Below are 27,274 nucleotides of genomic sequence, written 5' to 3'. Positions count from 1 at the left end.
CAAATATAATGATTTTCAATAATCAACACGTTTGGGGGGAGATCTATCAAACTGGTGTAAAGTAGAACTGGCTTAGTTGCCCATAGCAACCAATCAGATTGCACCTTTTATTTTTCATGGGAGCCGTGAAAAATGAAAGGTGGAATCTGATTGGTTGCTATGGGCAACTAAGCCAGTTCTACTTTACACCAGTTTGATGAATGACCCCATTGGCCTTTAGAGCCCTTCCTTTTAAATCGCGGATCTGCTTTGTGAGAACACTGTTTTTAGATCAGTTTCATTTTACATAAATCACTGCGAAAGGTGCACCTCAATGATATGCAACTGACAACACCGGCTAATCCATCAAGCTGATGTAAAGAACTGAGGCTTTAGCCAATGTATTCCAGTCAGCAACGGATCACATGCGGAGGAATTGCTCCCCCGGTTATAAGCACGCCACAGTGTTTGGGGTTTTTGAGCATTTCCTCCCATTTAGGGCATTTTATTTCAGTTATTTTTCTTGATATGTTTAGAATGTGCCATTGCGTACTGCTGGTAGCATTCTGTTACACCTGCTAGCCTGTGTCACATGGCCTGCTATAGGTGGGGCTCACAGCCTTATCATCTCTCCCACTACCTGGGTGATCTCATATTGGAGGTATGTGGGAGCTTGGCTGTAAGTTGTATCTTAGCACCTCTCAGACCGTGTTCACACACCGCCGGGAGTCTAGTGGTAGGAACCCATGCCACGGTAGTGCAAAGAGGCTCCGACGTGTTCCTGACAGTCTCAGTTCTTAACATCAGCTTGAGGGATTAGCCGGTGTTGTCAGTTGCATATCATTGTGGTGCACCTTTCGCGGTGATTTATGTATTTGGATATTTTCATCCACACATTATCCCATCTTGTGTAGGATGCCACTGTGGTGCATGTGGTCCGCTGCCGACATCCATTGTATACATTTTTGCTGGGGATTGCCATTAGCAACGGATCACATGCGGAGGAATTTCTCCCCCGGTTATAAACACGCCTCAGTGTTTGGGGTTTTTGACCATTTCCTCCCATTTAGGCCACTTTATTTCAGTTACTTTTCTTGATCAGCCTCATTTCACAAACATGGATATGAAGTACCCAAGCTTTTTATATTTTCCTTTGTTCGAGGCACCACAGGATATTCAGTGGTTTTCAATGCATTATATATAGCGTGCTAACGCCTAGGAAAATATAAAGTGGAAATTGCCTCAGCGTGTAGGGTTATAATACCAAATGTAATATTCATCCAGAGAAGGTGAATACATATGGCAGTTAGGCTCTCTTCACATTTGATTTGTGCCTTTTAAAACAGAAAACGCTATGCAATCCCTTATCTGTGGATACCTACCAAACTGCATTGTCATATAGTGGAGTCCCTTGAGTTTGGTCAGTTTTGAAGGGGTTGTCCTATTACAAGAACTTATACCACTGCAGGTAGATTTATAATAGGTATATGTATAACAGTTTGATTAATGACCTATTTTTCATCTGGACAGGCTCTAAACATGAAGCTATCAAATTTGTGGATGATTTGAACCATAATGATTTGGTTTCTGAAAATAATTATGGACTATTCTGATCTCGTTATACATCTTGCTATTTTTAAGGATACTGATAATAATTATCATATAATATAAGAACAAATCGGTAGATGTCCACTGGTATGTACAATTTGATAGTGATCACCTACCTAATTGGCTTCGTAATATTCTGTAAAATAATTTGTAGGAATTGTACGAAAGATGTTAATTTTAATATTCAGGCTGAAATTTTACAGAAGAGATTTAAGGAAAATAAATATCTCAAGGGATTTTATATCTTCGACATGAACTAAAACTAAAAATCTTAGAAAGAGGGCCTGAAACCAAAAACATGAATGAAACAGTTCTATAATCAAGAAACCGTATTTCCATAATTTTATTACCATTTTTTTTTAATAAAAGCCCATGTACAGATTAGACACTGGCCAATAATTCTAAACGATCCAATACTTGGAGGGATTATTCTTTAAACCAAATGTTACATTAAGAAGAAACCGAATTCTAAAAAATCTTTTTGCACCAAGTGAACTATGATCTATTAATGTGAAAGGAACCAATTCGGGATCACTATCTTTATTTCGAGATTTAAAGGGTACCTTTAAATGACTTAGGAAACAATGTGTGTGCTGTGTGAATATTGTACATGGGGCCACTAGCTTTGTACTTAGCAGCACTCCGTCCAGTTTATTGTTGCATTCCCTTATATCCACAGGAATATCGGGGGTCTGACCTCTGGGGCCCTCACCTATCACGAGAGCGAGGGCCCATGTTCCCCCGTTTGTATGGAGTGGCAGACACTCATGTTCATCACTCCATTCAATTCTGGGACTGCTAGAGATAAGGGGTATAGAATAAGTTCTTGTAATGGAACAGCCCATTTAAAGCGATTCTTTCACCAGATTTAACCCTATTAAGCTAGCTGATATTAGCGATGTGCTAATGTCAGCTAAACTTAAGTAGCCTATTCCTACTTTTATCTATGCTCCCGTTACGCCAGAAATCGAACTTTTATAATATGCTAATTAGCCTCTAGGAGAAGGGGGTGGTGGGGACGTTGTTCCTGCTCTTCGAGGCTCCGTTCTCCCACCAAGTCCTGATTGACAGGACCAGGCAGTACTCGCATCTGTCTGCCAGCCCCTGTGCTCTGGTGAAATCTTGCGCCATTCGGCACAGGCGCGTTGAGGGGAAGATGCTTGCAGCCTGCCAGCTCCTAGAGGCTAATTAGCATATTATAAAAGTTAGATTTCTGGCGTAACGGGGGCATAGATAATAGTAGGGATAGGCTACTTAGGTTTAGCTGACATTAGCACATCGCTAATATCAGCTAGCTTAATAAGGTTAAATCTGGTGACAGAATCCCTTTAACAAGAAAATAATGCTGCATGCTGCACTTTTTTTTCCTGACAAAAGTAACAGAATATGTGGCAGACACCAACACAGATGTGAACACAGTCTAGGAGGGATGTAGGTGAGCACAGCCTAGGGAAGCATGTAGCTTTCTTAGCCTCTTTGTAGCCATCTCGGTGATGATTATTTTTTTTTATGAAGATCTGAACTGTTTGCTAGGGATACATTGTCTTGCAACGTTAGCAAGTTGTGCAGCCTCGTACCCTCCAACTTATGTGTAAAGCAACTCCCAGCAGGCAATGATGGCCATCAACTATCGGAACATATTGGGGATTGTAGTTCCTCAGCAACTGGCTGGTCCAAGTTGATTGCATGCTAATATCAAAACGGTTGGGTTTAACAATGTGTTTGACCTTTTAGGTTGTCGGCCCTAAAATTTACAAAACCAGTCTTAGGCTACTTTCACACTAGCGTTCAGAGCGGATCCTTCTGCATTATATTGTCAAAAAATGTCTAAGTGTGAAATTAGCCTGAACGGATCCGTCCAGACTTTTACATTGAAAGTCAATGGGGGACGGATCCGTTTGAAGATTGAGCCATATTGTGTCATCTTCAAACGGATCCGTCCCCATTGACTTACATTGTAAGTCTGGACGGATCCGCATGGCCAGGCGGACACCCGAACGCTGCAAGCAGCGTTCAGGTGTCCGCCTGCTGAGCGGAGCGGAGGCTGAACACCGCCAGACTGATGCATTCTGAGCGGATCCGCATCCACTCAGAATGCATTAGGGCTGGACGGAAGCGTTCGGGTCCGCTTGTGAGCCCCTTCAAACGGAGCTCACAAGCGGACAGCCGAACGCTAGTGTGAAAGTAGCCTTAGCGTTTCTAGATTTGTAGTCCTAGACAAACCTAGCCTTCAACCCAAGTACTAGTACTGTTATCATCTCTGGGGGGGAAAAAAAGGTAAAAAAGCAGAACTTCCTCAGTACATGCTTCAGCACACTATGGGTCCTTTCATAAATGTTGGATTTGACATTGCATTTTAGTCTGATGATGGTAAATGTTTGCGATTGACATTCGAACAAGCTCTCCTGTCAGGCATTGATTTGTGGTTCAGTATTTCATCTGTCAGTGTATACAGAAATGAGGGTTGTGGTTGTTTCTAGGAACATCTGAGGTTGGTCTTAATGTTCTAGGGTACTTCTAATTTGGAGGCACTTAACGAAAATATCAGGAAATAGCGTATATTGTTTGTCCCCATGTATATTGTTAAAGGGTTTTTTCCGGTGGTTACATATTGACAGCTTATCCTGAGGATAGGTTATCAATACCAGATTGATGGAAGTCTGACATCCTGCACCCCCAGTCAGTGATGGAAGCTATGCAGCATATGGAAGCCCTTGTCCGTTGTGCACTTTCCAGTCGTGGTGTACTGCAGCTCAGCAACCATTGACTTGTGCTGCTGTCTCTGTCCACTGTATAGCTCCAAATCAGGATCTTGGGGTGTCAGACCCCACCCGTCTTATTTTCATAACCTGACCTGAGGATAGGCTATCAATTTCTAAGTACTGTAAAACCCTTTTAATGGAAAAGTGAATTTTTGGAATGTCTGGTGTAAAAAATGGAATGAAAAATGAGGGTAGATGTTGAGAACTGAGGTTTGTTCACTTGATGGATATATCATATATTAAAAGAATAGGCCAACATATTCTAGTCTTGTAGAACCTCATTAGTCTGTATGATCTCTTATGTTATACTGTGCTGCATGTTGGCTAGAAATTAAGAACTACCTATTAGGGCTTATTCACATGACCGTTGCCCCTCCGTGCCCGTGCTGTGGACCACAAATTGCGGTCTACAATGCGTGGGAACCGACCATGGGCCAGCCGCATGCGGATCCGGGACCCATTCACTTAAATGGGTCCGCGATCCGTACGTTCCGCAAAAAGAGAAAGTTCTTTTTGCAGTGTGGAGGCACTCCATAGTGCCTCCGTGGGGTTCCGTTCCGTGCTTCCGTTCCGCACCTCATCTCCGTATTTGCGCACCCATTCAAGTGTATAGGTTCACGTCCGTGATGCGGAATGCACATGGCCGATGCCCCGTACATTGCGGACTCGCTGTATGCGGGTCGCAATATGGCAATGGAGGAGCAACGGGCGTGTGAACGAACCCTTACTCTGCCCTTAACATAGGCATGTCCACGCATAATTATATCCTAAATTATGGTGGTCATTTATTAAACAGAAATATGCCTAATTTAGTCGTATTTCTGGCGCAGATTGCAGCGCAAAGGTCCTTTCTGCCGCAATCTGCGAATTTTCCCCACTAAAAAAAGGTCTAAAAAAGTGGGTGTGATATCTCCAGAGTTATGACTACCATGGGGATTGGGGGCTCATTCCTGCGGGCCATTCGCTCTTTATATTCCACCCCTGAAGCCTATCTAAAACGTTCTGCGTCCCATTTTTTGCCCATCAAGATTCAAAGGGGAACACGTCAGGGGTGCCCGTTGTCACTGGCTCTATTCGCTCTTGCTATGGAACCCCTAGCTATCCGCATCAGATCACATCCCGATATAACAGGACTTCCTATAGGTAGCCATGAACACAAACTAAGCCTATTTGCCGTTGACCTTATCCTCACCATTACCAATCCTGTAATATCCTTCCCGTACCTGATGAGGGTGTTGTGCTCCTTCTCTGCGGCCTCGGGACTCTCTATCAACCGCTCTAAATCTGAAATTCTCCCTTCTAATTTAACACCCCAGATCCGGTCCCTTTTACTACAAAACTTCCCATTCCAAATTAGACATAACTTTATCCCCTATCTGGGAATATCCCTACCTAACAGGGTTGATATGGTCTACAAAACTGATTATTCCCCTCTGTATCGTAAAATTAGAGAGGACCCTAGAGGCTGGTGATCTTTTCTAGTCTCTTGGGTTGGTAGAATTCATATCATCAGGATGGTGGTTCTCCCCAGACTGTTGTACCTGTTTAGAACCCTCCCTGTGCCGGTGCCCACTTCAGATTTAAAACGGCTACAAACTGATATTCTAACATTTATATGGGCAGATAATCGCCCACATATAGCTATGGGCACAGTGTGTCGTCATAAATCCCAGGGAGGCCTTTCCGTTCCTGACATTCATAAATACTATAAAGCTGCTAGACTAGCACAAATGTTCCTAACGCATCTTAACCCCAGGGAGCAAGTGTTGTGGATTGCATTGGAGCAAACCTTATTTGCTCCATATTCGTAAAGGCCCTGATCTGGTCAAACCTTCTATTGCCGTCTACTGTTCGGCCCAACCCTCCATTATCCCACTACTCGTTATTGCTCTGGAGGTCAATCAGGTTTAAATAATCTCTACAGTCTACTATCTCACCATTGATGTATATTTTATGAAATCCTTTGTTTCTGCCTGGGCTTCAGGACCAAGCATTTGATTGGTGGAAATCTAATAACTTCTGCACCTTGCACAGGTTCCTAGTAAGAGGCAAACTCCTTGGCTGACTTCAGGGAAAGGTTTAACCCTTCAGTAAGAGAATTATACAATGCCAACCAGATCTTCTCATTCCTACATTCTATTCAGACGCCTACTTGCACTTTTGACTATACTTCCTTTGAACATTCTATAGCCTACTCTTTATATAAACTAGGTCTATTGTCCAGGATATATGGAATACTTAATAGCGTAGCTGAGGGTTCCAAGTTGCCATACATGAAAGCATGGGAGGAGGATTTGGAGGTAGAATACTCGACTTCTCGATGGTTCCAGCACTCCCAGACTCTCACTAAGGGCTCTTGGCAAGACACCTTACCTGAAACATCCATAAAAATACTTCATAGGAACTACATGGTTCCAGCTAGACTACATCGAATATACCCTGAGGTTTCTCCCAGATGCTTCCACGGTTGTACTGCTGAGGGCACTATGTTACACATATGGTGGACCTGTCCACTAGTTAAGATTTTCTGGAGAAGAATCTGCTCACTTGTGTCAGATGTATTGGGTTGCCGATATCCCATCTCCTTACCTCTTTGCCTTCTAGGGGACAAACCGTCCTGGTTAACGTTCACTAAATTTAAGCTGTCACAATTCATTCTTTTGGCTGCCAGAATTCATATAGCCTTTAAATGGCGCTCGGCCTCACTTAGTTTTCAGGCTGTATTAGATAGAATCAATAAAATACTTTTATTTGAACGGCTTAACGCCATACGTACTGACACTTATGCAGCCTTTGAGAAGCTCTTGGAGCCCTGGTTATCCTCTCCTCATTCTACAGATCTCCGTTACTGTATTACTTTATAGCATACTCCCACTGTCCCAAATGCCACCTTATTTTACGCGTTCAAGGAGTTTACTTGATGGCTTGCAATCCCCATTGTACTTCAGTGTTTATTTATCTGTACCATTTTTTTGAAGTGTTACTGGATCTTTTCCTTTACTTATTTATGTTCTTGGCCACTGTTTATTTTATTTTTTTGTTATTTTATACAATGACTAATGTACCATGTTTTCTTACTTAGTCATTTACTTAATGATGCAAAAAAACCTGACCCAGTAGGCCCATCTCATTTACCATTTTCTACCCCTGTTTTAGGCTTTATTAAGACCGGCATCTAAAACGCTGGTCTTAATAAATGTGTCCCTATGGGGGAGATTTATCAAACTGGTGTAAAGTAGAACTGGCTTAGTTGCCAATAGCAACCAATTAGATTCCACGTTTCATTTTCCAAAGGAGTAGTTTTTAAAAAGTGAAAGGTGGAATCTGATTAGTTGCTATGGGCCAGTTTTCACCAGTTTGATTAATGACCCCAAATGACTTTGTTCATACAGGTCATAACAATATATTCAATTCAGTTATTTGTGAATAAAACTAATAAGAATTGTTTAAAGCAACAAATAATGGTCTCCAAATCTGCATTAAATATGGTTGTCATCTGCTGGACCTTTGGGTCCCATTCTTGTTTCAGAATTTGAGCCCATCGAAACATCCTCTGGTGGTTGATTCTGACCTTACTTAATATTTCAGTAAGCTTCAGTTGATTGAAAGGCAGACAACTAAAATAGTACATTGAATGGGTGGACTACAGTACCCAGAAAGATGACCAAAATTAGAGTTATGTAGTCTAGAAAAAGGGCGGCTGAAGGGTGACATAATAGCTATGTATAAACATAACAAAGGTCGTTTCTGTAACTATGGGACATCTTCTACATCTGGAGGAAAGAAGGGTATTCTTTACTCTAAAAGAAGTGAGACTATGGAACCACCAAAGAAGGTGTTGATGGTGATCGCTCTAAAAGCATTTAAAAATAGCCTGGATGCATTTCTACTAGAGTACTGGAGATGGAATCTATTCTGATTGTTACATTCATTTATGAATTTTTGAAACATTGCAGTAGCATTGCAAAAACATGGCTGCCAGACACACCACCTCACCTGTCACAAGTTGTACATGATATTGCAGCTTATCTCCATTTCCTTCATTGGAGCTGAGTTGCAATACCAGTTTATTCAATGATTATGAAGAAACTCTTGAAACTCTTGCAAAAGCCAAGTGTCTCACTTTCTTTATCTTCCTTCAAGAGAAAGGGTTGCATGTCATGTGAGGGTTAAACAGCTTTGCTTTAAGTGATTTGTTCATTGCATTTGTGAAGTCAGAATATGAATGGTGTCTGTATCATAAAATACGTCTGTGACCTTAAGTGATGGTTCCTTTAATACAACACGACAGCTTCATGTTCCATCAGCCTGCCTACAGCATGACAGCCTTTCCTTTAGATTGTCATTAGTAAGATGTCCCTGGACTTCACAACTATTAAAAGAGTCATAAATCAGTCACTTTTATTGAATGCCCCCTCATTTTTACAGTACGCTAGAGATTTAATGCCTCTGTCTACAAATGTATGCTGATAGACCAGATAGCCTAGTGCAGTGACCTCTTCCACCATCATTGAGTCTTCTTCATGACTTGCTCCTTAGATCATTTGTAAGTGCCTAAATGTGCTAAGATCTGCTGATTGGACTACCAGAAATACCTTTGACGTATCGGTATAGTGTATTTATTTGTCATCATTTTCGTTTTCAGAATAGGGTGTAATGGGTGAATTGAATTGAAGATTTATTTTCCGTTCTTTACTTGGAGCCTTGGTGACTTATGCTGTTAAATCATGTTAGGTAATATGACTTCCTCTTGTCTCTATCCCCAAAGTAATCAATGAGAGGTTGACGTCTCTGCAAAATGTCACATTACTGGCTGTCCACAGACCAGGATTTGCTGGGTTCCAGTAACTATGAAGAGTAAAAGCATGTAATGAGGCACTGAGAATGCTTGGAGGAATAAAGATTCTCTGGAATATCAAGTTACTCTGGAAAATATTAGCCTTATAACCAGAACAACAATTAATTGAGATTTACTAAATTATTGTCAGGAACAGACATAGGAGATGTGGCTCTGTGCTGACTCCTGCATCCACTACATGGTCTTGACTAGATCCTTCCTCGTTTACCAGTAATTTGAAGAGGTTAGCTGTTGTATAGGGTTGCATAGTCAATAGGGCCACCTAGAATAGATGTGAGATGGAAATTGGATGTCCGTGTCCAACCAATTTTGACGGGATCTACAACAAATATAGAAGATCTTTTGGCCTATTTTAGCTTTACAAGACATGAGCGGCTCTAAATATACCAGTGCATCTTGTACAGAATATTATATTCCTGATGAAACGACAGGGCATCGTGTCTCATAATAATAACCCCTAGATCATCATTGCATGGGGCCTGGGTCTTGGACATGTCTTTGCAAGAGTAGCTCTAACAAGAATGTTGATGAGCTTAGGGCCAGTGAGGTGCTGTGCACACAAATCACTCAGTTCTGCATCTGTGCTTAAATTGCATTAATTGTTCAATGTCCATTCAGTGCACGCCATAATTTGCTGAAATCTGCCAACAAGCAGAGGTGGTTCTTGGAAGGTGTCTCGATGCATATTCTGCATAAACATGTGGTAAAGGATTGATTGATTGGATTAGATATTTCATTTTAGGCTCTGGCCCTAATAGGCGCAGAGAGTCATCATAGCTAATTGAGCAATTGGTGTGCAGGGGCAGAGATCTATTTTTAAGCTCTATCCATTTAGACAGAACAGATCCAAGCAGAGGGTAGTAGCGAAATATTTGTTTCCTGCTTTGTTGGGATTCATTACTCTCTGTGACTAAACAAATAACATTGTTGGACCATCAGGGCTGAAATTACAGACATGTACAGAAGATCTTAAAGGCTATATACACCTTTGGGGGCTTTTCTTTATGATTGCATTTTACAAATTTTTTCAGTTGGTCTTTATTAAAAAATATTCACCCGTTCTGTCACAAAGGGTTAACTGGTATGTCTAGGTGTGTGAATCCTACTTTCACTTTGTGCAGGTCTTCTAATAAACCTTATCTCTAAATTACTAAAGGTCATAAACACTGATTTAAGCCACATTCTTATCAGTAAGTTAAGAACTGAGCTATGAGGGTTTAGGAGATCAGAAATCAGAGATAAGGAGCCTGTCAAAACAGAGTGAAAATTCAGATGCTACTACTAGAGAAACTCAAGCAGGACTAGCTATGGTAATATCACTTTTCAAAAGTGCTATCTAGTTCCAAGATACCATGGGGGTCATTTATCAAAGACCATCATTGTATGTCGGTCTTTGATAGCCCCAGTGCTGCTGGAGGATTTTCCTTGTCATTAATTAGGCGCATCATCTGGCAGTCTGTGTGCCTAGATTGAAATCTACTCCAGTCCCTGACTGAAGTAGATTTCAAATGTCGTTTACGCCTGTAAACAGGAGTAATTATTAGTGAATTTGCTGGGGCCCCGGCCCACTGTCTGGGGCCCCAAATCTTTGAGAGAGTTATTTTTCTTTAAAGGTGTTATAGAAAAATATTCTACAGTTTTCAAACCAGCACATGGATCTGAATACTTTTGTAATTGCATGTAATTAAACATTCATCATAGCCACTGAGTTATTCAACAAAATGCACCTGTATAGCGCCACCTGCTGTTTATTTTTTCCTTATCTCTTTGTCCAGCTCACTGAGAAGGCCGCACATGCTCAGTTTCATCCTTCAACTGCCTCCTGAGCTGTGATAGGGAGAACATGGACACGCCCCCTTAGCTGCAGCAGAAAAGACACTCCCCTTGAGATGCCAGTTTGATATAAATCTAGCAGACAATGAATGAGGAGAACCCTGGATCTATGTGGGGGACAAGGCTGGTTCTAGCTTTGTTAGAAAGAGATGTCATGTACTATATGAAGAGATGTCATGTACTATATGATCTCTGATTTTCATTCTTTACTATAGTCATGGTATACCCCTTTAATGAGATATACTGTAATGTAGAGTTTATTATCTTTTCATACAGTATAAATTTATGGAAATACATGATTTAACAGTATGATTTCAATAAGGGAATGTTCTGCAATTCCACCAAGCCACAAGTGTTCTAGTGCAAATGGGTACCCACCCTTCCTTTACACTGAAAAAGCATGATCATGAATGAAAGCTTTTGTTTTCTCACTAGTGAGAATTGTGGTTCCATTATCTTTTCTAAGACTATCTCTAAATGATACAGGGAGTGCAGAATTATTAGGCAAATTAGTATTTTGACCACATCATCCTCTTTATGCATGTTGTCTTACTCCAAGCTGTATAGGCTCAAAAGCCTACTACCAATTAAGCATATTAGGTGATGTGCATCTCTGTAATGAGAAGGGGTGTGGTCTAATGACATAAACACCCTATATCAGGTGTGCATAATTATTAGGCAACTTCCTTTTCTTTGGCAAAATGGGTCAAAAGAAGGACTTGACAGGCTCAGAAAAGTCAAAAATAGTGAGATATCTTGCAGAGGGATGCAGCACTCTTAAAATTGCAAAGCTTCTGAAGCGTGATCATCGAACAATCAAGCGTTTCATTCAAAATACTCAACAGGGTCGCAAGAAGCGTGTGGAAAAACCAAGGCGCAAAATAACTGCCCATGAACTGAGAAAAGTCAAGCGTGCAGCTGCCAAGATGCCACTTGCCACCAGTTTGGCCATATTTCAGAGCTGCAACATCACTGGAGTGCCCAAAAGCACAAGGTGTGCAATACTCTGAGACATGGCCAAGGTAAGAAAGGCTGAAAGACGACCACCACTGAACAAGACACACAAGCTGAAACGTCAAGACTGGGCCAAGAAATATCTCAAGACTGATTTTTCTAAGGTTTTATGGACTGATGAAATGAGAGTGAGTCTTGATGGGCCAGATGGATGGGCCCGTGGCTGGATTGGTAAAGGGCAGAGAGCTCCAGTCCGACTCAGACGCCAGCAAGGTGGAGGTGGAGTACTGGTTTGGGCTGGTATCATCAAAGATGAGCTTGTGGGGCCTTTTCGGGTTGAGGATGGAGTCAAGCTCAACTCCCAGTCCTACTGCCAGTTTCTGGAAGACACCTTCTTCAAGCAGTGGTACAGGAAGAAGTCTGCATCCTTCAAGAAAAACATGATTTTCATGTAGGACAATGCTCCATCACACGCGTCCAAGTACTCCACAGCGTGGCTGGCAAGAAAGGGTATAAAAGAAGAAAATCTAATGACATGGCCTCCTTGTTCACCTGATCTGAACCCCATTGAGAACCTGTGGTCCATCATCAAATGTGAGATTTACAAGGAGGGAAAACAGTACACCTCTCTGAACAGTGTCTGGGAGGCTGTGGTTGCTGCTGCACGCAATGTTGATGGTGAACAGATCAAAACACTGACAGAATCCATGGATTGCAGGCTTTTGAGTGTCCTTGCAAAGAAAGGTGGCTATATTGGTCACTGATTTGTTTTTGTTTTGTTTTTGAATGTCAGAAATGTATATTTGTGAATGTTGAGATGTTATATTGGTTTCACTGGTAAAAATAAATAATTGAAATGGGTATATATTAGTTTTTTGTTAAGTTGCCTAATAATTACGCACAGTAATAGTCACCTGCACACACAGATATCCCCCTAAAATAGCTAAAACTAAAAACAAACTAAAAACTACTTCCAAAAATATTCAGCTTTGATATTAATGAGATTTTTGGGTTCATTGAGAACATGGTTGTTGTTCAATAATAAAATTAATCCTCAAAAATACAACTTGCCTAATAATTCTGCACTCCCTGTATAAGCCAACATGGGTTCAGCTGTTAGCTAGATGTCTAATTCTCTAGTAGGGAAATAAATTCCATTAATCCAGCGTTCTTCCATCCTAATTTCCCAATGGATCCTGTCTTAGATGCAGAGATGGCGTGTCTGACTCGGCATTTAGCATTTGAAGATCTCTGGTTGTCAGGGTATTGATAATGTGACCCCCCAGCTTGCTTATATAGGGACCCATCCTACAAAGTGGCTTCACAATGCATATTTCATATGTTTTATTTTTTTATGGTGTAATAGATTTAGTTATTCTTGCCCAGCCTGTAGGACAATTATAATTATGGTGCTGTATTTGTTTAGCTCCGTCAGCAGGTTACAATTTTATATCGTGTCTTATATTGCAAATTATTTTAAATGAAATAAAGTATTTTATCTTTTTCTGTTCTGTTTTTTTTTTTCTTGTCCACATCAGGAACTGGAGATATCGTTGCCATAATGATTTCGGAGTCTACGGGTCGAGAAATTCTGAGTTATGTGGAAAGAAACATCTCTGTGCTTATGGCAATAGCAGTTGGGTCTCGAAGCCCCGCCAAGAACTTGAGCCGAGGCTCTTTGGTTTTTGTCTCCATCTCTTTTATCGTCTTGATGATTATTTCTTCGGCTTGGTTGATATTTTACTTCATACAGAGGATCAGATACACAAGTGCTCGAGATCGGAACCAGGTAATTAGCGCTTCATTAGGACAAAAGTAGAATTCACATTGATCACTTTTTTTACTAACCATATTTAAACCCATGATTTCCCACCTGTGGCTCTCTAGCTGTTGTGAAACTACAACTTGTAACATGCCCTGACAGCAGTGATTGTTTGACAGCTGCTGGACAGCCACAAATTGGGGACTCCTGCTAAAGATCCGAGCAAAGGGTCTATCTATGGGCTGTAAGATTCAGTAACTTGCCACATATGCTCTTTAGCCCATAGATGACCTGTGCTGTAAATATATAGCGCTGCTGGCAGTATCTAAAAGACACGCGCCATAAATGTACTCACACAATTAGCGGCAGCCAGGCCCCTGCTGTATCTGCCGGCATTATTGTAATTCAGATACCTTCAGATTAACCGTTGAGATACAGCAGTCAATACTGACCAAGCCATCTAAGAGATTTGCAGAGTATCTCCACTCCCTGTCTCACCCCATCAGTACAATCTGCTGTGAATTAATTTTGCAAACCTTCTGTTGGGTTAAAATGCTCACTACACTTTTTGATAAATTCTGTGAGGTGGGTGGTTTCTAATATAGGGTCACTTCATAGGAGTTTCTTTTTTTATTTAACCTCAGAGCCTCAGCACTTGTTGCTTAAGGCTACTTTCACACTAACGTTCGGCTGTCCGCTTGTGAGCTCCGTTTGAAGGGGCTCACAAGCGGACCCGAACGCTTCCGTCCAGCCCTAATGCATTCTGAGTGGACGCGGATCCGCTCAGAATGCATCAGTCTGGCGGCGTTCAGCCTCCGCTCCGCTCAGCAGGTGGACACCTGAACGCTGCTTGCAGCGTTCGGATGTCCGCCTGGCCGTGCGGAGGCAAGCGGATCCGTCCAGACTTACAATGTAAGTCAATGGGGACGGATCCGTTTGAAGATGACACAATATGGCTCAATCTTCAAACGGATCCGTCCCCCATTGACTTTCAATGTAAAAGTCTGGACGGATCCGCTCAGGCTAATTTCACACTTAGACATTTTTAGACAATATAATGCAGATGGATCCGCTCTGAACGCTAGTGTGAAAGTAGCCTAATGCTGAATAAATCACGAAACTAGGCCTCAACTGTACATAACACTCCTTCCCATCTGAGCCCTGCAGTGTGCCCATACAGCACTTTACAACCCCATATGGGGTGTTGTATTGAGCAGAAAATAGGTAACAAATGGTGGGATGATATTGTCCTGTTACTTCTTGTAAAAGTGAAAAACATGGACCTCTTGAAAGTTTTCATTTTCACAGCCAATAGTTTCTACATTCTCTGAAATGTCTATTGGGCCAAGGTGCTTACTACACCCCTTAAATTTTTTTTCCTTTTGGGGGTTTTGTTTTTGAAATGGAGTCATGTGTTGGGGGTTTTCACTGTAGGGGGTTCCACAGAGTCTCTACTAATGTGGGATGGCACCTGCAAATTATTTCAATGAAATCTGCCCTCCAAAAGCCATATGATGCTTCTTCCCTTCTGAGCCCCTCTGTGTGCCCGTACATCAGTTTATAAGCACATATCTAGTGTTGTTCTATTTAGGAGGAATTGGGTAACAAATTGGGGGGTGCTTTTTCTCCTGTTACCCTTTGTGAAATTAAAAAATTTGGGCCTAAAGTGACATTTTCATGTAAAATATTAAATTCTTTATTTTCACCACAAAGTGTTTCTAAATTCTATGAAATGCCTGTTGGGCCAAGGTGCTAATTACACCCCTTAAACAATTATTTGGGGTTGTGGTTTCTGAAATAGTGTCACGAGTGGTACCTCAGAGTCTCTACAAATGTGGCATGGCGTCCTTCCCTTCTGAGCCCTACCATGTGCTCATACAGCAGTTTACTGCCACATGTTGCCGTATTAAGGAGAAAATGTGTAACAAATAGTATTAAACCTTTTCTGTTCTGTTGTACTTTTTTGGACTCAAATTTACCACTGTCATAAAGTACAATGTATCCCAAGAAAACAGTCTCAGAATTACTTGGTTAAAAGGGGTTCCCAAGTTATTACCACATAAAGTGAAACATGTCAGATGTGCAAAAAAAAAACTGCCTGGTCCTTCAGATGAAAAATGGCTTGGTCCTGAAGGGGTTAAATGAATACTAAACCTAGAAATTAATGCTGAAAATAAACAGGAGATAAACTTGCCTGCAGTTTTTTCTGCATGTTCCTCAAACAGTCTTAAAGGGGTTGTCAGAGTTATATTTATTGATGACCTATCCTCAGGATAGGTCATCAATATCAGATCTGCGGGGGTCCGACACCATTTTAAAATATGTTACATTTTAAAATATGTTCCTTTTCTGTTATAGTCACTTGATATATATTTTCATTTTTTCCTTTATACCTTCCAGCAGCCACAACTTTTTTCATTTTTAATTTACATACTAGTGTTGAGCGGCATGTCCCATATTCAAATTTCGCGAATATTCGAAAGAATATTCGTGAATATTCGAATTCGTTATTATTTCGCATATGCGATAATTCGAATTTTCGCATCGCATAATACATATTATGCGATACATTTAACACTCTAAGGCTAGGTCTACACGACGACATTTGTCGCGCGACATTTTGTTGCACTAATGTCGCGCGTCAATTTTTATAATGGCAGTCTATGGTGTCGCACTGCAACATGCGACATGCTGCGACTGCGACGCGACAGTCGCAGAAAATCCATTCGAGATGGATTTTTCTGTGACTGTCGCGTCGTAGTCGCAGCATGTCGCATGTTGCAGTGCGACACCATAGACTGCCATTATAAAAATTGTCGCGCGACATTAGTGCAACAAAATGTCGCACGACAAATGTTGCGCCCTATCTGTCGCGCAACTTTTTGTCGCACAACAAATGTCGTCGTGTAGACCTAGCCTAATCCGACAAGCATCACTTCACTGTGTTGTCAAAATATACCATCGGATCTAAGTTTTCCGTACGTTAGTGAAAACTCAGTTCCGATGGTATATTTTAACTAACTAGGGTTAATAGCATTTTTCAAAAATTCGCCTATTAGCTGGCTGTTAGATAATTCGCCTATTCGCTATATTCGTTTATTCGCTACATAACCACCTAAAATATGAAGTGTGATGAGATTGTTCGCGCGCACGTGCGCGCGCATTATAGACGTGGTTTATCGCGAGTACGTCAGGGTCAATCAATAGCATTTTTCAAATATTCGCCCAACCGCTGCCTGTTAGATAATTTGCCTATTCGATATATTCGCTTATTCTCTCTATTCGTTTATTCGCTACATACACCACCTAAGTCAGTGTGTTGAGATTGTGCGCGCGCACCTGCGCGCGCATCATAGGCGTGGTTTATCGCGAGTACGTCAACTCCATTTTAAGAGTGAATCTTCAACTCCTGACAAGAGAAAATGGTGGGCACAAGATTCCATGACGAAGAGGATGAACTTTTGCTAACCGTAAGTACAACACTTCATGTCATAACATTTTGAATGCATGTTCGCACCATATCTGTATAGTATAGTAATTATTAAGCAATAGTATGTTTACATATTCGCGCATGCGCAGTTATGCGCATATATATGCGCACTAAATATAACTTTATTTTTAATCATGTCTGATTAGATAATCATCATTATTGTAATAAGTATTGTTTTGACATCACAGCACTTTGTAAGAAGTATGTATGTATGTATGTATGTATGGACAGCAAAGAAATATCATGCACATTGCACATACATTTTCCTGCCACACACTGCATACCACACACAAACACATAGTGCCAGATTTATGATCATCCCTTTTTACGGTAGCAGTTTATCCGTCAGTAAGCAGCTTTACAAAATTCGCACGTCCTTACGAAAAAGTCGCATGTTCTATTAAAAACTCTCATAAGGCCTCTTTCGCACTTGCGTTGTCCGGATCCGGCGTGTACTCCACTTGCCGCAATTAAACGCCGTATCCGGAAAAACGCAAGTGTACTGAAAGCATTTGAAGACGGATCCGTCTTCAAAATGCTTTCAGTGTTACTATGGCAGCCAGGACGCTATTAAAGTCCTGGTTGCCATAGTAGAAGCGGGGGAGCGGTATACTTACAGTCCGTGCGGCTCCCCGGGCGCTCCAGAGTGACGTCAGAGCGCCCCATGCGCATGGATCATGTGATCCATGCGATCACGTCATCCATGCGCTTGGGGCGCCCTGACGTCACTCTGGAGCGCCCCGGGAGCCACACGGATGGTAAGTATGCTGCTCCCCGCTCCCCACTACACTTTACCATGGCTGCCAGGACTTTAGCGTCCCGGCAGCCATGGTAGCCATTGAGAAAAAGCTAAACGTCGCATCCGGCAATGCGCCGAAGCGACGTTTAGCTTAAGGCCGGATCCGGATCAATGCCTTTCAATGGGCATTCATTCCGGATCCGGTCTTGCGGCAAGTCTTCAGGATTTTGGGCCGGAGCAAAAAGCGCAGCATGCTGCGGCCAAAAAACGTTCCGTTCCGGAACTGAAGACATCCTGATGCATCCTGAAGGACGAACTGTCCATTCAGAATGCATTAGGATAATCCTGATCAGTATTCTTCCGGCATAGAGCCCCGACGACGGAACTCTATGCCGGAAGAAAAGAACGCAGGTGTGAAAGAGCCCTAAGATAAGCATGGTCCTCACTGGAGTGAACTAGCGCATTTTTTTTTTTTGCAACTTTTAAATTGTTCCAATAGTAAATGTGTCTAGAGATTCATCTACATAAGAAAACACGTCCACTTTCATAAAACTGGCGAGCATAGTGCAGAGCAGGAGAAACTCGCAAATTTGTGCGCAGTTTTAGCGTTTGCTCATTTTCTTGCGACTTTTTCACTCCATTATTCTGACTTGAGCTAATGATAAATCTGGCCTCATGTCTTATTGGTCTGGAGAAAAATTAAAAATTTCTTCCTGCCATTATTTGCTGGTTCATTTAGCGTTACCCAGGGTGCACCCCATATCGTACCGTCGCTTCACTAGACAGGTACATATCAGCTCAGCTGGCCAATATCCGATTGCTCAGACCCCACACACATACAATCGCAATACAATCCGATCTTATAACGTGAACATTAACCTCCTCAGGACCGCCGTACGCAGGATTGCGTCCTGCCGGCGGCCCTGCTCTTCTGGGTGGACGCATATACGCGTCCCCCTGCGAGAGCCGAGATTTCCTGTGAACGCGCGCACAGGATCCGCAAAACACATGCGGACACAGGAACGGAAGGTAAGCGAGTGGATCTCCAGCCTGCCAGCGGCGATCGCTCGCTGGCAGGCTGGAGATCTGATTTTTTTAACCCCTAACAGGTATATTAGACGCTGTTTTGATAACAGCGTCTAATATACCTGCTACCTGGTCCTCTGGTGGTCCCTTTTGTTAGGATCGACCACCAGAGGACACAGGTAGGTCAGTAAAGTCGCACCAAACACTAACACTACACTACACCCCCCCCCCCCCGTCACTTATTAACCCTTTATGAACCCCTGATCACCCATGATCACCCCATATAAACTCCCTGATCACCCCCCTGTCATTGATCACCCCCCTGTCAGGCTCCGTTCAGACGTCCGTATGATTTTTACGAATCCGATCCATGTATCCGTGGATCGGATCCGCAAAACACATGCGGACGTCTGAATGGAGCCTTACAGGGGGGTGATCAATGACAGGCGGGTGATCACGCATATACACTCCCTGATCACCCCCTTTCATTGATCACCCCCCTGTCATTGATCACCCCCCTGTAAGGCTCCATTCAGACGTCCGCATGTGTTTTGCGGATCCGATCCATGTATCCATGGATCCGTAAAAATCATACGGACGTCTGAATGTAGCCTTACAGGGGGGTGATCAATGACAGGGGGGTGATCACCCATATACACTCCCTGATCACCCCCTGTCATTGATCACCCCCCTGTAAGGCTCCATTCAGACGTCCGCATGATTTTTACGGATCCATGGATACATGGATCGGATCCGCAAAACACATGCGGACGTCTGAATGGAGCCTTACAGGGGGGTGATCAATGACAGGCGGGTGATCACCCATATACACTCCCTGATCACCCCCCCTGTCATTGATCACCCCCCCTGTCATTGATCACCCCCCCTGTCATTGATCACCCCCCTGTCATTGATCACCCCCCTGTAAGGCTCCATTCAGACGTCCGCATGTGTTTTGCGGATCCGATCCATGTATCCATGGATCCGTAAAAATCATACGGACGTCTGAATGGAGCCTTACAGGGGGGGGTGATCAGTGACAGGGGGGTGATCACCCTGATCACCCCCTGTCATTGATCACCCCCCTGTAAGGCTCCATTCAGACGTCCGCATGTGTTTTGCGGATCCGATCCATGGATCCGTAAAAATCATACGGACGTCTGAATGGAGCCTTACCAGGGGGGTGATCAGGGAGTCTATATGGGTGATCACCCCCCTGTCATTGATCACCCCCCTGTCAAGTTAGCGGAAATTTTTTGTTTTTTGTTTTTGTTTTTTCTTACTAAGTCTCATATTCCACTAACTTGTGTCAAAAAATAAAATCTCACATGAACTCACCATACCCCTCACGGAATCCAAATGCGTAACATTTTTAGACATTTATATTCCAGACTTCTTCTCACGCTTTAGGGCCCCTAAAAAGCCAGGGCAGTATAAATACCCCACATGTGACCCCATTTCGGAAAGAAGACACCCCAAGGTATTCCGTGAGGGGCATATTGAGTCCATGAAAGATTGAAATTTTTGTCCTAAGTTAGCGGGAAAGTGAGACTTTGTGAGAAAAAAACAAAAAAAAACAATTTCCACTAACTTATGCAAAAAAAAAAAAAATTCTATGAACTCGCCAGGCCCCTCATTGAATACCTTGGGGTGTCTTCTTTCCAAAGTGGGGTCACATGTGGGGTATTTATACTGCCCTGGCTTTTTAGGGGCCCGAAAGTGTGAGAAGAAGTCTGGGATCCAAATGTCTAAAAATGCCCTCCTAAAAGGAATTTGGGCCCCTTTGCGCATCTAGGCTGCAAAAAAGTGTCACACATCTGGTATTGCCGTACTCAGGAGAAGTTGGGCAATGTGTTTTGGGGTGTCATTTTACATATACCCATGCTGGGTGAGAAAAATATCTTGGTCAAATGCCAACTTTGTATAAAAAATGGGAAAAGTTGTCTTTTGCCAAGATATTTCTCTCACCCAGCATGGGTATATGTAAAATGACACCCCAAAACACATTCCCCAACTTCTCCTGAGTACGGCGATACCAGATGTGTGACACTTTTTTGCAGCCAAGGTGGGCAAAGGGGCACATATTCCAAAGAGCACCTTTCGGATTTCACAGGCCATTTTTTACACATTTTGATTGCAAAGTACTTCTTACACATTTGGGCCCCTAAATTGCCAGGGCAGTATAACTACGCCACAAGTGACCCCATTTTGGAAAGAAGACACCCCAAGGTATTCCGTGAGGGGCATGGCGAGTTCCTAGAATTTTTTATTTTTTGTCGCAAGTTAGTGGAATATGAGACTTTGTAAGAAAAAAATAAAAAATCATCATCATTTTCCGCTAACTTGTGACAAAAAATAAAAAGTTCTATGAACTCACTATGCCCATCAGCGAATACCTTAGGGTGTCTACTTTCCGAAATGGGGTCATTTGTGGGGTTTTTCTACTGTTTGGGCATTGTAGAACCTCAGGAATCATGACAGGTGCTCAGAAAGTCAGAGCTGCTTCAAAAAGCGGAAATTCACATTTTTGTACCATAGTTTGTAAACGCTATAACTTTTACCCAAACCGTTTTTTTTTTATCAAAGACATGTAGAACTATAAATTTAGCGAAAAATTTATATATGGATGTCGTTTTTTTTGCAAAATTTTACAGCTGAAAGTGAAAAATGACATTTTTTTGCAAAAAAATCGTTACATTTCGATTAATAACAAAAAAAGTTAAAATGTCAGCAGCAATAAAATACCACTAAATGAAAGCTCTATTAGTGAGAAGAAAAGGAGGTAAAATTCATTTGGGTGGTAAGTTGCATGACCGAGCGATAAACGGTGAAAGTAGTGTAGTGCAGAAGTGTAAAAAGTGCTCTGGTCATGAAGGGGGTTTCAGCTAGCGGGGCTGAAGTGGTTAAATATAATATTTCCACCTTCTAACAAATACTTTTTGCTGTGTTTTGGATGATATTTATTAATAATCCTTGTATTTCCTAAATTTTTGTAATACATGTTTGCATCTTTATCCTGCAGCGCATTTTGAAGAAGGGTTATGACCGGGACCGGAAGCAGGCCGAGAAGAGGGCGATTGTCGTGGGGGTCGTCAAGGCCTTACAAAAAAAATTTGGGCGGACCCACGACGAAATGCAAATTGTAAAAAAATGGTCAGACCTGAAAAGGAGGCACCCGGACTGGGTAAAAGAGCTCGGTGAGAGATTCTGCCCTGGTACTTTTTTTTTTTTTTATCACCCGTTACAAATTATTACTTATTTTTACCTGTTGTGAAACATAGCAAATCATCCCTTTACCTCATATATCTCTATCTCGCTGTGAGTGTGTGTATATATATATATATATATATATATATATATATATATTTATCCACACAGTGCGGTAGTGATGTATGATGTAACCGGCTGATTTTGTACTTTGCACACACACACACACACACACATAATAATAAATATATGTGTGTGTGTGTGTGTGTGTATATCTAGATAAACAGCAATCATCAATCTGTATTAGGGCTGTTTCACACGAGCAGATGCCGTGCGTGACATCCGCTACGTGAATGACAGCCAAGACCCGATTCACAAGTGCTCAATTTCATAATTTATTTTTCTGAACTGACTTGAGGACCCATTCATCTCTAAGGGGGCCGCACGATGTGCGTCCCGTCTCCAGAAAAGCGGACCCGCACTTCTGGGTCCACATTTCAGTTCTTAAAAAATGCAATATATTTTTGCACTAAATATAACTTCGTCTTTTATGATGTCTGATTAGGCTACTTTCACACTAGCGTTCATAGGTCCGTTCGTGAGCTCCGTTTGAAGGAGCTCACGAGCGGACCCGAGCGCCTCCGTCCAGCCCTGATGCAGTCTGAATGGAGCGGATCCGCTCAGACTGCATCAGTCTGGCGGCGTTCAGCCTCCGCTCCGCTCGCCTCCGCACGGACAGGCGGACAGCTGAACGCTGCTTGCAGCGTTCAGCTGTCCGCCTGGCCGTGCAGGGGCGAGCGGATCCGTTCAGACTTACAATGTAAGTCAATGGGAACGGATCCGCTTGAAGATGTCACCATATGGCTCAATCTTCAAGCGGATCCGTCCCCCATTGACTTTACATTGAAAGTCTGAACGGATCCGCTCAGGCATCTTGCGCACTTAGAAATTTTTCTAAGTTATTAATGCAGACGGATCCGTACTGAACGGAGCCTCCGTCTGCATTAATATGATCGCATTCGTTCAGAACGGATCCGATCAAGCGCTAGTGTGAAAGTAGCCTTAGATATTCATCATTGTTGTAATAAGTACCCTAGACAGGTACATATCAGCTCAGCTGGCCAATGTCCGATTGATCAGACCCCACACACAATCGCAATACAATCCGATCTTATAACATGAACATTAAATATAATATTTACACCTTCTAACAAATACTTTTTGCTGTATTTCTGATGATATTTATTAATAGTCCTTGTATTATTGTCCTCAATTGAGGCCAAGAATAGTCATATTATATTATTGACATTGACGTGCGGTCTTCAAAATGCGTCACGCACATTGCCGGTGTCCTTTTTTTTTTTTTGTGTGGGTGGATATGAAAAAGACATTACGGACGTTTAAATTGAGCCTAAATCCAAATGTTGTGTGATTTCAGGGCTTCCAGCGCCTAAGGTCCGCCGCCGTCTAACCACGGCGGATTTGGATGTAGTGGAGGTCTCCACAGAGGAGGATGAGCAGGCGGGCCCCTCCCACAGTCCTCGAGGTGCCACCAACCCACCTGATGTGGGGATTGTTGTGGAGGTGTCAGACGAGCCCGGACCCTCTCAAGGGCCAAAAACATCTGGCCCAGCTCCTGCTGAGGAGGATACCACCACCCCAGCTCCTGAGGAAGAGGATCAGGCGCTGGTTACCACCCCGCACCAGGAGGGTAAATATGTGCACACATCATTGTAATTATGTATACATCACATATTTAGAAACATTAACCCTCAGTACCCCATGCCCATTTCTACTTTAACGCTAATTAAACATTTTTCTTAAATATTAAACGGTATCTATGTTTGTGCTAATAACTTTAAAACGAGTTTTTTTTTTTTGTTTTTTTTTAAACATCTCTTTATTGAAGTGGAAGGAACCATACAATACGTACATCAATTGCTTGACAGACATGATACAAAACATTATCTGTGGATTATACAGACAGGTAACATTACATAGTTCCCCACTAATTTTTCAATTATTTTCCACCAATAAAGTCCCGCCTTTGGGAGATCACATTTAGGACATTTTCGTAAGTAATGGGCGGGTGCGTCTCGATATGATAAATTAAAGGCATATGTCGCCCTATGCATAAGTCTTAGTTGCGTTTCTCTCCACTGCTCATTGTATGTTGCCCGCCGTACCAATTCGAGACCCTCCCTCATTTTCTTTCCCATGTTTTGGTCTGACAGCTCCCTCTCCCATGGCTTATATGCCCCTTTAACTAGGCCTATCGTCTGGATATTGTGGAGCTTTTGGTGGAGATCAGATAGGGACATGGGAGAGCCATCCCTACCTAGCAATGCTGCAAACCATGCCAGCCTGTCAGAGTCACCCAATGTGTTCGCCTGCGCTTTGCAATAGCTTTTGACTTGCTGATAGGGAAGATAATGTGCGTCTTGAAGGGCATATTTTTCTTTCACCTGCTCCCATGACATCCACAGGAAACTGTCACTCTGTAACAGGTCACCAAGCCTCATAATGTTTTTGTTTCTCCATACCTGGAACAAGCTATTCTCCCTGCCTTGGGGAAATGCCGGCAGTGACCACAACGGTAGCCTAGGTGACACATAATAGGGGAGACCGTAGATCTTTCTGATTGCCTTCCACGCCATTATGGTGTCCTTTAATAAAACCGCCCCTTTAATTGAAGCCGGAATATCTCTTAGCTTGGAATGTAGTAGGGCTTCTAACTCTTCCCCCCCAGCCAATTCCTTTTCAAATGATAACGCAGAGTAGTGGCCTGTTCCCCACACCCAATCTCGTATATGCCTAAACAAAGACGCCAGGTTATAATGGCGTATGTGTGGAAGCTGCAACCCCCCTTCATATTTTAACATCGTCAGTTTCGCATAGGCAATGCGAGGTCTTTTAGCTTTCCAGAGGAAGCGGTTAAAGGCTCTCTGTATCCTCGTGACGTCTGTGTGTTTTAGCAATAGTGGGATGGTTTGGAGCGGATAAAGCAGCTTTGGAAAGCTTATCATTTTAATTAAATGTGCTCTACCACACAGGGACAGGGGCAGCTCTTGCCATTTGTCCAATTCCCTCTCTATTTTCGAGAAGAGAGGGGGATAATTCAGTGTATATATTGAACTCGGGGTGCGTCCTATCTTAATACCCAAATAGGTCAGATAATCCTTTCGAATCTTCACCCCATTCTCCACCACATTCCCCCGGTGTGGTCTATGTCCCAAAAAAAGAAGCTGGCTCTTGTCCACATTGATCTTATACCCCGTCACTTTCCCATAAGCAACTAGTGCTTCTAGTATCCCGCCCAGTTGTCGCTCGGGAGCTCCCAGGTATAGCATGATGTCATCAGCAAAACAGCTTATTTTTAACTCCCTACTGTCTATTTTGATCCCTTCAAAGATGTCTGATCTCAGTAGCCATCTTGCCAGGGGCTCCATTGCCAAGTTGAAGAGCAGCGGAGATAAGGGGCATCCCTGGCGCGTTCCTTTGCTGAGTGTAATGGGTTTGGATAAGAAGCCAGGTATATTCACCCTCGCCTGAGGATTATCATACAGCGCTGTCAAATAGTTCCTGAAAAGCCCCCTTATATTAAACCTATCCAGTACCATGTCCAGCCATTGCCAGCTAACGTTGTCAAACGCTTTCTCAGCGTCAATTGCCAGCAACGCTGGACATGGCCCCTCCTTACTCTCCCCCTTCGTGCTTAGGGCGGCTAGGACTTTACGCACATTGGTTACTGCAGACCTGCCTTTCATAAATCCTACCTGGTGTGGGCCGATTAGATCAGGTACACAAATGGCCAACCTATTGGCCAAAATTTTGGACAGGACTTTGATGTCCTGGTTAATTAAGGATATCGGTCTATAAGCACTTGGTTGAGTTAAGTCTCTTCCCGCTTCGGGAGAATTTTAATATAGGCCATTTTGCCCGTGCCAGGTAAACTCCCCCCTCCCAAAATGTCATTAAACATCTTGGTCAACGTCGGGACCAATTCTTGGTGCATCGACTTATAAAATTCCGCAGGGAACCCGTCGGGTCCAGGCGCTTTATAATTTGGCAGAGATTTAATGGTCGCCCTCACCTCTTCTTCCCGTATTTCACCATTTAAGGCTTCTAACACGTCTGCAGACAATCGCGGTAGATCCACCTGATCCAAGAGATCCCTTGCCGCCAACGGGTCAAAGCTGTCACTAGTGTACAACGTCTGGTAGTATTCACCCAGGACTTCTACTACATCTTTTGGTTGGGTATGTAGCTTCCCTAGCTTATCCTTCAGGGGATGCAGCGCAGGTTGCTTAGCAAAGGGGCGCGTTAAGTTTGCCAGTAGCCGTCCGGCTTTATTACCCAAGCGGAAAAACTTAGCCCTTTGGTAATCTTCGACCCATTTTTCACGTCTTTCCTGGCAATAATCGAAGTTAGGTTTAGCTGTTACCCAGAGCAATTTATTTGCATCCGTAGGATTTTCCTGGAATGCAGTATATGCCCTCCGTACCTGTCCCGTAGCCTCATCAAACTTTTTCCTCCCATCCCGCTTAATCCCTATCGTGTAGGACATTATTCTACCTCTCAGCACCGCCTTCGCCGCATCCCAGAACAACCCCTGATCCGTCATATGGTCCGCGTTGTCCTGTGCATATTCCCACCACCAGCCTTTCAGTCTGTCTATGCACTCCTTGTCCTTGGACAAATGTTGGGGCATTCTCCATATATAATCTTGGCCTCTTGGAATAGTGTCCATGAGCTCCACAATTACTGGGGCATGATCCGAGATCAACAAATCAGAAATGACCACCGTCTGGACTCTAGATAACAACCTAGTCGATGTCAAAAGGTAGTCAATCCTGGACCAGGACCCCTGGGAACATGAGTAGTGGGTAAATTCTCTGTCTTCGGGGTGGTAGTGACGCCATGTATCATGGAGCCCTGTACTCTGTAGTAATGGGAGTAACGTCTGGTTTTTGCTCTGTTTGATAGCGGACCCAGAGACCTTCCTCCTCCTATCCTCCTGCTCGCTATGGACTCGATTAAAGTCACCCCCTACCAG

At 42.9% G+C, this 27,274-nt stretch overlaps 1 protein-coding gene across 5 annotated transcripts in view; it reads left to right on the top strand.

The window, feature by feature from the left end:
- The window catches only part of RNF130 (ring finger protein 130), a 247,138-nt gene that overhangs the window by 101,632 nt on the left and 118,232 nt on the right, over positions 1 to 27,274 (top strand). For 3 of the 5 annotated variants that reach the window (XM_044281117.1, XM_044281116.1, XM_044281118.1), the window contains exon 3: positions 13,533 to 13,783. In XM_044281117.1, the coding sequence (XP_044137052.1) occupies positions 13,533 to 13,783 (251 nt within the window). Of the gene's footprint in view, positions 1 to 13,532; positions 13,784 to 22,033; positions 22,227 to 23,656; positions 23,930 to 27,274 lie in introns of all 5 variants that reach the window. The other 2 variants (XM_044281115.1, XM_044281113.1) reach the window with 2 other exon arrangements.

The sequence above is a fragment of the Bufo gargarizans genome, chromosome 2 (assembly GCF_014858855.1).
Source record: "Bufo gargarizans isolate SCDJY-AF-19 chromosome 2, ASM1485885v1, whole genome shotgun sequence".
NCBI classification, from domain to species: Eukaryota; Metazoa; Chordata; class Amphibia; order Anura; family Bufonidae; genus Bufo; species Bufo gargarizans.
This window is presented reverse-complemented; position numbering and strand designations above follow the sequence as displayed.